This window comes from Cuculus canorus, chromosome 9, assembly GCF_017976375.1.
Source record: "Cuculus canorus isolate bCucCan1 chromosome 9, bCucCan1.pri, whole genome shotgun sequence".
In the NCBI taxonomy this organism is placed as follows: Eukaryota; Metazoa; Chordata; class Aves; order Cuculiformes; family Cuculidae; genus Cuculus; species Cuculus canorus.
The window spans coordinates 26,533,089-26,543,905 of NC_071409.1; the positions used below are offsets into that span (position 1 = coordinate 26,533,089).

Sequence of the window (10,817 nt, forward strand, 5' to 3'; positions counted from 1 at the left end):
CATCACTCTTCCTTCTCTTTGTATCTCGCCATTTCCTTCTCAGAAGACCAGCTTCTGGCATGGTTCTTCCTGCTGATGTCTCCTTGTCTGTCTGTCCAGGTGAGGAGCTCATTTACCTGGATCCCCACACTACGCAACCTGCAGTGGAGCCCAACGATGGCAGCTGCCTCCCCGATGAGAGCTTCCACTGCCAGCACCCTCCCTGCAGAATGAGCATCGCTGAGCTCGACCCTTCCATCGCAGTGGTGCGTTCCTGGTGCTTGTTTCCCATCTCCCGAAGGAGCAGGGTTGCGTTCTCTCTGTTTCACAACCGTATCCCTTTCCCCAGGGAACTGGCGGAGGCAGTGGGGATGACTGGGTACTCCCCAACCCTGCCATGCACTGGGAAGTGCTGCTGGGGGTTTCAGTGATGCGGGTGACACAGCTCCTCATGAAGGAAGCGGTTTGGTAGAGGGAAGTCCCCCTTTCCTGGCAATTAAGCACCATTCCTCACGGAGCACTGTCCGCTCGGGTTTGGTATCGTGGTTCAGTGTGGTTTGCTTGCTGTTGAACCCTTAACGCTTGCTCTTTGTGTCCATGTGGGTTGGTTCTGCCCATATCCCTTCTGCAGGGAGAGCAGACTGATGTACCAGCACTTGGGTGGTGCTCACAGCAAGCGTACGGGGAGTGTTCACGTTAACGGGGCAGCACAAGCCGTGGTTTAAAAGAAAGGCAAGCAAGTATTGCCACGGCTCACAGACCTGGTTGTGTTGCATTAATACAAGGCCCTATGCCTGAAATGATCAATCTACAATATATAAAGATAAATTCTTCTTTTTCAGGGCTTTTTCTGCAACACAGAGGAGGACTTTAATGATTGGTGCCAGCAAATCAAAAAGGTTTGTGTTCATATCACTGGGATTTAAGCTGAACGAGGGGAGATTTAGATGAGATCTTTGGAAGTGGATGCCTCAAGTGGGAGGTGTCCCTGCCCATGGGAACTGGATGGGCTTTAAGGTCCCTTCCAACCCAAACCATTCTATGATTCTATGAAGAAATGTTTTGCTGTGAGGGTGGGGAGGCCCTGGCCCAGGTTACCTGGAGGAGTAGTGACTGCCCCATCCCTGGAGGAGTTCAAGGCTAGGTTGGATGGGGTTTGGAGCTCCTGATCCAGTAGGTGTCCCTGCCCATGGCAGGGGGTGGGACTGGATGGGCTTTGAGGTCCCTTCCAACCCAAACCATTTTATAAAAGGAAAACAGTTGTCTTGTTTCCAGACTGCTTCCCAGAGAGCACATTCTCTGCAGCACAATCCCATTTTGAAGCATATGAAACCAGTTTATTAAACTCCCAAACTCAGAGCGCTGCTCTGAAATTCTGCTGATGGTGCGAGTAAAGGTTTCAGAAACATTTTTGCAACTGCAGTCAAGTCCCAGCAGATCATTATTACCCCTTAAGAAGCACTGGAAGTAGGGAGTTGCTGGTTCTGATGGCTCTGCTCTTGCTCCACAGCTGTCCCTGGTAAGAGGAGCGCTGCCCATGTTTGAACTGGTCGAACGTCAGCCATCACATTTCTCCAACCCTGACGTCCTGAATCTCACACCAGGTGAGGCCACACAGAGAGGCAGAGCTAAGGGTGAGCCAGTCCCTTTGGTTTTCTGGTAGTTGTGTGGAAATTGTGTCTTCTAGTATGTTCTTGTTTGCCTGGAGCTGGAGCTTGGAGGTCAATTGATCCAATCCTTTGGCTTTCAGCTCACAGATCCCGCGGTGTCTTTGGATGATTTCTAGAATTGGTTTGTGAATGGTGATGGTGACTGAGGGGAAGTGAAAACAGGTTCCTGGGCTCTCACTGCACTGTGGATCTATGACTTGTAAAGGGATGCTTGGAGGAATCAAAAGGGTCCATTGAAAAGGCTGAAAACAGAGTTTCTAGGTAATGAAAATGGTCAAAAAGACAGGGCTGGTCAAACAGTCCCAGCGTAAGGTGCTCCGTCCCTGTGCACGCACCACTGCTGATGCCAAAAGGAGCAAGTGCTGGGCAGTATCTTGGCTGTCAGGCTCTGCTTATCATGTTTGTAATGTGCACAAACATTTTGGGCACTAAAAGAAAGACATTGAGGGGCTGGAATGTGTCCAGAGAAAGGAATGAAGCTGGGGAAGGGACTGGAGAACAGGGGTTCTGAGAGGAGACTGAGGACCCTGGGGCTGTTCAACCTGGAGAAGAGGAGGCTGAGGGGAGACCTCATCGCTCTCTGAAGCTCCTGGAAAGGAGATTGTAGTGAGGTGGGTGTTAGTCTTGTCTCCCAAGTGACAGGTGGTAGGCAGTGGCCTCAAGCTGCACCGGGGAGGTTTAGATTGTATATCTGGAAAAATGTCTTCATGGAAAGGGTTCTGGGGCCCTGGCGGAGGCTGCACAGGGAGGTGGTGGAGTCCCCATCCCTGGAGGGGTTTAAAAGACAACTGTCAGTGGCTCCTTGTCTGTATTAAATTGTCCTTAGTTTGCTGTCTTTCTTTTATTGGTGACGGGCCACTTTTACTTCTTTCCCCTAGCTCACAGAGCTTCTTGATCTGCTGTAGCTGTTCTGTTTCCCTCGCAGTCCTCCCCTCACCAGAAGAGTTGATCTTACTCCCAGCAATGCTGAGCCCTGGCCAGTCGGGTTCTCTCCTGTGTTACTGGAGAGAAGAGGGCTGCTCTGCTGAGGAGCCCCTCTGGAAGTGGTGCTGCTGGTGCTCGTAGGTGCTGCAGTTTGGTGAAGAACAGTGACACTGGCTGTCTGCACAGGTCATAAAACGTCCAGGGGCTCTGCAGCTTTGCCCTTCTCCTGTCCTCAGCCATCGGTTATCGCAGTGTAGCTTTTGGCTGCCTACTCCGCCAAGTCTGGCGAGTGCTTTCCTGCAGCCGGAGTCCACATCGGCTTCTCCTCTACTTCTCTACTTTGCCCATACGTTCTCACCTGAATTTCCCCTGTGGTAAAGTTGCCATCTCGTTAGGGAAGCGCTCCCTCCTCACCATGGAGTTGGACAGGAGGGAACAGGTAATCACCCTTCCTCACAAAATCCGTGCTAATTGCTTTTGGGGGAAGTCCACATTGTGTGATTATGTTCTCCAGTAGTTGGATCAAAGGCAACTACAGCAGAAAACAATGCAATGGGAGAAAAAGTGTTCCTTATCCCTTAATCTTGACGGATATTAGTCCAGACCTGAGCCAATTCTCCTGTTTGGAGCCTCTTGGGTCAGAACTGTCTCCTGCTAATACAGAGCTGCTGCACAGGAGACTGTACACAACAGGCACAGCAGAGTTGTGCTGCAGCTGTGTTGGGATCTGTGCGATGTAGCACACCTCCTGCACCCCAGGAGAGCCTCCCCGGTGCATTTCCACGCTGTTGATGTATCCTATTTCTCATCCCTCCTCGGAGCCTTCACTCAGGTGTGTCACAGAGACTCTTGGAACTTGTGGGCCCCTGACCTGTGATTCCTGCTGCCCTCCAGCTGCTGCTCTCACTCATGCTGAGCAGTTCGTGCATCCCACTGAGATCACGCTTGCTTTTTCTCTTGCAGACTCCTCCGATGCTGATAGATTGGAAAGGTTCTTTGACTCGGAAGACGAAGACTTCGAAATCCTATCCCTTTGAAATCAAATAGGAAAACTGACTCCGAATTTGTGTTACGTGTGGGGAGAAGGGGGGGAGGGAAGCTCCTTCGAGAGCCTGGGGCTACCGGTTTTCATAGGCGCTTGCTGCCATCCCCGCCTCTTGTCCATCCTGGCACTCTGTGCAGCCTCAGCGGAGCGCGCATTGTCTGCGTTGGGATGAAGAACCAAGTGGATGTTACAGCCTTACTGGCTGGAGTCGGAATTTCTCAGCAGAAAACAGTTGCTGGCAGCGGATGCGGTGGCGCTTAGGAGTTCCAAGTCTTTCTATTCCATCAGCAGGTCCATCGCCCTTCCGCGGAGGCACAGAAATCGTTAGAGCACTAAGTCCTCCCCTGGGGACTCCCCTCCGAAGCTTAGAGCTCCCCCACCACTTAGCAGGTGAAATGCGTAGTTCATTCCTTTAGCAGCTTCTCTTCTGGCTGGCCGACCTGGACTGCAGCTCACCGTGCAAATGAACAGCAGCCACGACCCGAGACAGCTGGGAAACCCCTGGAGCAGTACAGCTCCTGTTCACTCATACCTTCCTCGGGGGTGTAAACCCCTTCTCTTGTGCGCATCTCGTGAAAAGGAAGCGGAGGGAACTCACAAGTGACTGGTAAATCAATAAGAAAGGCTGTCTGCAAAAGCGTGGAGCAAACCTGTGCTGCTGGGGAGGAGCGGCTCCATCTCAGTTTAAATAACGGCAGAAAGAAGGGAAGGAGAACAGGAAAAGTGCGTGGCCTTGCTGGGTGAGTCCATAAAGTGTTGTGTTTTTCCAATGGGTCCATCTCTACAGTGAGTATCTTCAGGAAAGCTGCTGTGAGCAGAGAACTGGGTTCCGTAGCCCTGGAAAAGGCAGGTCCACAGCTGAGAGGCGAAACAGGACAGCTGAGATCTGCCGGTCGTGTGCCTGCGCCCCAGCATGGCATTTAGGGCATGAATCCAGTCAGTACCAAGACCTGAGTTAGCAAAGCTCCTCAAGGTACCCTTGGTAGGTTGTCTGGCAGCTCCTCCTGGGTAGACTTTCCTTTTCCAAATCTGAAAAGGTGCCTAAAGGTCAAGTTGGTTTCCCAGCTGCGGCGGTGCCTTTCTTTCCTTCCTTCTCTGTGCAGAGTGGGCACAGAGGGACTGCAGGAACTGACCCAGAGAAACCCATTTCGAGTAGTCATCTGGAGGAGGGCAGTGAAGACAGGAGGCCTTGAGAAGGTCTGGTTATACTGGAATTGTAGTTGCCTGGAGGCTGGCTCTGCCTAGAGCCCTTCTCCACATGGATTTCTGAGGAAGGAACCATGGAAGAGAGTTGTCTTAACACAAGCTGCAACGAGTGGTGCTGCAGTCGCTTCCTCAGTGCGTGCTGCGCGTTGCAGACCTGTTCGTAAGGCTTTGTGCTGCACATTTAGGGTTGGAACCTGTCACCTAAAGCTTTTGTGCCCAAGGATGGCGGCCGCTGGCCAGCAGTGACCCATTCCCCCATGTCTGCCCCACCGACGCTCTAACTGTCCCTGTGCTACCCAAAGGCAGAGGTTTGAACCGGGAACCACAATGCTTCTGTCACTAAATTATTATTTGCTGCTTTCTGCCTGCTTCTCCTCTCCTCCGCAGCAGTCGGGGGGAAAAGGCAGCAGAGGAAGTGGGGCTGTGCTCCATTCAGCTGCTCTCTATTTGTATCTGAATAAACAGATCTCAAACCTTGCCCTGTCCCAGGGCCTCATGAACTGGAGGTGGGGATGGGTGGTGTCCAGTCACCCTGCGGCGCGGTTGGGAATGCTGCTGGAATGGTTTTGTCCTTTTAGGATGAAGGAGGTGGATTGGGAGCAGAAGTTGAGATGGTGATGTTGTTTTCTCTTGAGTGTTTCCGATACAATAGAGGCTGCCTGGCACTGCCGAGCTGTTCCTGCCCATTTGACGACAGTGCAAGCAGCAGAAAAGGCCCAAACTCCCAAATACTGTGTGAAATCAAGTTTTACCTATTAAAACAAGAAAGGTAACAAATGATCCGTAGTGATCAACAAGTTAACAATAACAGCTTTTAAGACAATGGGTCTGATTGTCACTACAAGAACTGGTTAAGAAAGATCTATCAGCAATTGCCCCATTGTCATCATCCAGATCCTCTCCCTCTGTTCCACAGCTCGAGCAAAGTGTTCTCCCTGGATTTCATGCCAGAGCCGCAGCACTGTCACCTCCTGTGTCCTAGAGGAACAATCACACAGGAAAAATCATGGAATGGTTTGGGTTGGAAGGGACCTCAAAGCCCATCCAGTCCCACCCCTTCCATGGGCAGGGACACCTCCCACTGGATCAGGGGCTCCAAGCCCCATCCAACCTGGCCTGGAACCCCTCCAGGGATGGGGCAGCCACCACTGCTCTGGGCACCCTGGGCCAGGGCCTCACCACCCTCATGAGAAAGAATTTCTTCCTAATGTCTAATCTCAGTCTTCCAATTTAAAGCCATTCCCTCTCGACACTCCAGGCCCTTGGAAAAAACCCTCCCCAGCTTTCCTGGAGCCCCTTTCAGCACTGGAAGCTGCTCTAAGGTCTCCCCACAACCTTTTCTCCAGGCTGAACAACCCCAACTCTCAGCCTGTCTTCATAGCAGAGCTGCTCCAGCCCTCGAATCATCTCCGTGACCTCCTCTGGACTCTCTCCAACAGTTCCGTGTCCTCCCTGTGCTGAGGACTCCAGAACTGGACCCAGGGCTCCAGGTGGGTCTCAGAGTGGAGCAGAGGGGCAGAATCCCCTCCCTCCCTGCTGGTCCCACAGCTCTGGATGCAGCCCAGGACACGGGTGGTTTCTGGGCTGTGAGCACTTGTTGCCATTGAGCTTCTCATCCCACACCACCCCCAGTCCTTCTTAGGGCAGCTCTCAGCCTGGATTGAAACCGTGGATGGCCCTGACCCGGACCTTGCACTTGGCTTTGTTGAATCTCATCAAATGCCCTGCACAAAATATTTAAAAATCAGATTTATTAGCAAGTCCTCTAAAACCTGGTGTCAGCATGGGGGATGCATTTCCTTGAGAGGCAGGAGAACCGGACACATGGCTGCACCCTGAAACTGGGAAGGCCACTGCCTGCCCCTCGCTGCCGTCCCCGGAGCCCCGTGCTACACCTGGGGCTGGAACGAGCTCCCACGTGAGGCAGGGAGGTCGGTACAAGGAATTTGTTACGTGCTCATCCTGTGTCCGTGTATAAAAGACAGCAGGGGCTGCGCAGGCCGGAGGGGAGGAGCTGATAAAAACACCATGCTGGACCCAGAACACACGGGAACAAAGCTGGAGTCCCGGGAAGGTGATGTAGAGTCTTCACAAGTGAGGAAGATCCAAGAGGTGCATTTCCCATTCAGGCCAAACGAATAAACCTGTGTAAAGTTCTATTTCCAGAGTTCTCCCAAAGGTTTATTCTGCACCTCCTGCATGGTTTCCTCTGCAATGGACTTGATTTCTTGGTGCAAGTCTTCTATGCTCTTTGAAGCATCCATTGTCTGTTTCCAAGAGAAGAAAAATAGACAGAAATGTGTTCATTAATTAACAATACAAGGGAAAAACTCACCTTGCCATTAAATCTCCTCCATCATTATTGTTACCATCCATAAGCAGTGACATGAGCGATTTACAGCTCCTGCACGCTGCTTCTGGCGTGGCTTTGGGAGAATCCATTTTATTTAGGGAGACACTTAAGGAGATGGGGGGCTGGTTGAAGCGAAGCAGAAGAAACCTGTGCTGCATGTTGTTTGCTGAGTCTTTCAAGCATAGGACAGAAAAGCAAGGAAACATTCTTTACCCTGCACTGTAGCCCCCCCCCAGAAACACCAGTGCATTGATCCTTTGGTGGTTCTCCAAAACCAACGCCATGCATGAGAGCAGGGTCCTCTACAAAGGCATTATGTGAGGGTCCAGGACGGCCCCTCGGTGTTAATTCCTCACCTTCCAGTTTAATGTCTTGTCCTTCATCAGGTGATGGAAGGACTGTAGAACTTTCTCTTGGAAGGAGCTGTTCTCATAACGTTCATTTCCAAAGTCCCCTCGTTCCGCTGCTTCTTTCGGGCTTAACTGAAGAAATAGGATCAGATCTGGCTTTGGGAGTCCAACATCAGGCTGTTTGCACCAGTCCAGGCAGAAGTTCTGTCCCAAATAAAGAAAACAGAGTTTGAAGTGAAAGAACAGAACACGAAGAAAGGAAAAAAGCAAGTCAGCTGGAAAGCCAGGGGGAGAAGGAACAGCCAGAGGAGATGCAGCCCGAAACACTAAGAGCAGGTCCCCAAGCACGGAGATCTAGAATAGTTTGGGTTGGAAGGGACCGCGAAGCCCATCCAGTCCCACCCCTGCCATGGGCAGGGACCCCTCCCGCTGGCTCAGGGGCTCCAAGCCCCATCCAACCTGGCCTGGAACCCCTCCAGGTTAGGAAGAATTAGGAAGAATTTCTTCCTAATGTCTAATCTAAATTTTCCCCCTTCCAAACTGCAGCCATTCCCCCTCATCCTGTCTCTCCAGGCCCTTGTGCAAAGCCCCTTCCCAGCCTTCCAGGAGCCCTTGTCAGGGCTGGGAGCCTGGATTACAAAACGTAACCAGATAAGTGTCTCCACTCTTTCTGGGCTGATCTGAGCAAACAGCCCATGTCAGTCCCTGCGCAGAGACTTTCACCCCTCATTTTGCATCCACCTCTCCCCAGCGGAGGAGCCCGGGCCCGGCACGCCAAGGTCTGTGTCAGGCCTCCAGCTGGAGCCGTTTCCCCCCGCACAGAGCGCAGGGGTTGCTGCAGGTTTCACTGACCTCTTTGGCACTTGTGAAGGCCACTCCAGAGAAGGCGTATCTGTCAACCACAAGCGTGATCCCCTGATGCAGTTTCTCTTTCATCAAGGGTCTGATAAACGTCAGAGACAAAAAATTATAAAGTTATCCTCCTTTATAGCAATCCAAATGGCTGCCCCATCCCTGGAGGGGTTCCAGGCCAGGGTGGATGGGGCTTGGAGCCCCTGATCCAGTGGGAGGTGTCCCTGCCCATGGCAGGGGTGGCACTGGATGGGCTTTGAGGTCCCTTCCAACCCAAACCATTTCATGATTCTATGGTTTTTGTTCTGTGAAACTTGAAAATCACAGCATCACTCACATGAGTTCGAAAGAAAAGCCTGTCTGTGACAGCTGGATTTAACTTCCAGGGATGGGGCAGCCACCACTGCTCTGGGCACCCTGGGCCAGGGCCTCCCCACCCTGACAGAGAAACATTTCTCCCTAAGATCTCATCTCCATCTCCCCTCTTTCAGCTGAAAACCGTCCCCCCTGGTCCGATCCCTGCACTCCCTGATCCGGAGCCCCTCCCCAGCTTTCCTGGAGCCCCTTTCAGCCCTGGAAGCTGCTCTAAGGTCTCCCCACAGCCTTCTCTTCTCCAGGCTGAACAACCCCAACTCTCTCAGCCTGTCCTCATAGCAGAGGGGCTCCAGCCCTCGGATCATCTCCGTGGCCTCCTCTGGACCTGTTCCAACAGTTCCACCTCCTTCTTATATTGGAGAATCCAGAACTGGACCCAGGGCTGCAGGTGGGTCTCTCAGAGCGGAGCAGAGGGGCAGAATCCCCTCCCTCCCTGCTGGTTCCACGGCTTTGGATGCAGCCCAGGACACGAGCGGTTTCTGGGCTGTGAGCTCCTCATCCACCTGCAAAGACCAAGGGGCCAAACGCAAGGACAGCCACTTCGGGCTGAATGCAGCCTCTGCCCAGAGGGGAAGCCTAGACACGATGCCGTTCCTGCCCTCTGTCACTCACACGGACTCCCCTGCAAAGCAAAGTCTCCTCTTTCAGGGCAGACAGCAAATCCAGCTCCCCGAGTCTTGAATCCAGTAGGAGCAAATGGACTGGAATTATCCCCCGAGATGATTTCCAAACACAAACCCTGGGGTTTGATCTAGGAAGATTAAATCCAGAGCTGCAAGAGGTGCTGCCAGTCCTTGAGACGTTGCTTCCAGCCATGTTTCCTTTGCCCCCACTGTACCCGCTCCAAGCTGGAACCCCCGGGAGGGCTCAGCGCCCCGTGGTTTAATTTTACAGCTTAATGAAGATGAGCTTTACACGTGTTCCCAGCGGTTGGCGGAGAAAAGCAGGTGAATGGTGTGGTCCTCCAGGTTCTTCTCCTTCCCCAGGTAGGAGCTGATCAGCCGTCCAATCTCTGTGCTCCTCTCTGTGAGAAAGGGGGGCAGAAGGCACAAGGGCTGCCCTGAGCCGCTCTTGCCAAAGGGGAGTCCAGCTCTCCCGGGGAATGTCAGTCTGTCCGGGGTCTGTCCGTCTGCCTGTCTGGGCGTGGGAGAAGGATGGTTTACCTATCCTGAGTGGGAGGATGTCGGTCTGCCTGGGGCAGAGGGTTTGTCAGTTCTGGGTGGTAGGAGGTGGGTCTGTCTGTCTGTCCAGGGTCAAGGTTAGCTATTCTGTCTGTCTGTCCTGGGTCGGAGGAGGTCGTTTTAGTGTCCTGGGTAGGAGTATATTGGTTGGTCGGGCTATCCAGGGCTGGGACCATGCTTGTCTGCCTGGGGTTGGGTGTCTGTCTGTCTGTCTATCCGGGTCTGTCTGTTTGTCCGGGGCTGGGGGCTCTGCATATCTGTCTGCCTGCCCGTCTGTCTGTCCGGCACTAGGGATCTACTTGTCTGCCCGTCCGGGGCTGGGGCTCTGCTTGTCTTTCTGGTGCTGGGGGCTCTGTCTGTCTGTCTGTCCGTCCGGGGCTGGGGGCTCTGTCCGTCTGTCCCAGCGATCGCAGCCCGGTCGAGTGGCCCTCCCGTCCCACCGCCCCGCGTACCCGGAAAGCGGAGCAGCTCGGCGCGGTGCCCGCCGTCCCGCAGCGCCTCTACGAGCCGCCGGCCCTGCGTGCTCTTCCCGGCGCGATCCACACCCTCCAACACGATCAGCGCTCCCCGCCGCGCCGCCATCACTCGCCGCTGCCCGCGCTCCGATCGCCCCGCCCACTTCCGCCCAACGCGACCAATCGCTGTGCTCTCCCCGCCCCTTTCACACCGTCCGGCCAATCACTGCGCTCGCTACCCTGCTATCGCCCCGCCCCTTTCACCCCGCCCGACCAATCGCTGCGCTGTCCCCGCCCCCCGCACTAATCGCCGCTCTCTGCGCTCCCCGCTCGCCCCGCCCCTTCTCCCCTCCCGGCCAATCGCAGCGCAGCGCGCTCTCGGGGAGACCCAACCCCCGCCCCTCATTACTATGCAGCGGCGGCTGCC

General features: G+C 53.9%; 2 protein-coding genes across 3 annotated transcripts in view; one reads left to right on the forward strand and one right to left on the reverse strand.

Moving 5' to 3' along the window:
* The window catches only part of ATG4B (autophagy related 4B cysteine peptidase), a 16,953-nt gene extending 11,731 nt beyond the window's left edge, over positions 1-5,222 (forward strand). Inside the window, exons 10-13 of one of the 2 annotated variants that reach the window (XM_054073984.1) lie at positions 100-245; positions 822-878; positions 1,490-1,613; positions 3,537-5,222. In XM_054073984.1, coding sequence (XP_053929959.1) covers positions 100-245; positions 822-878; positions 1,490-1,613; positions 3,537-3,610 — 401 coding nt within the window. In that variant the 3' untranslated portion in view covers positions 3,611-5,222. The remainder of the gene's footprint in view (positions 1-99; positions 246-821; positions 879-1,489; positions 1,614-3,536) is intronic. The other variant, XM_054073985.1, reaches the window with a different exon arrangement.
* Positions 5,223-5,689: 467 nt separating this feature from the next.
* On the reverse strand, positions 5,690-10,556 carry DTYMK (deoxythymidylate kinase). The gene is made up of 5 exons (XM_054073986.1): positions 10,388-10,556; positions 9,670-9,778; positions 8,380-8,470; positions 7,534-7,731; positions 5,690-7,091 (listed from the first exon to the last, which is right to left on the reverse strand). Exons 1-5 carry the CDS (start codon positions 10,515-10,517, stop codon positions 6,981-6,983), a joined length of 639 nt encoding a protein of 212 aa, XP_053929961.1. The 5' UTR covers positions 10,518-10,556; the 3' UTR covers positions 5,690-6,980.
* Positions 10,557-10,817: the final 261 nt, after the last annotated feature.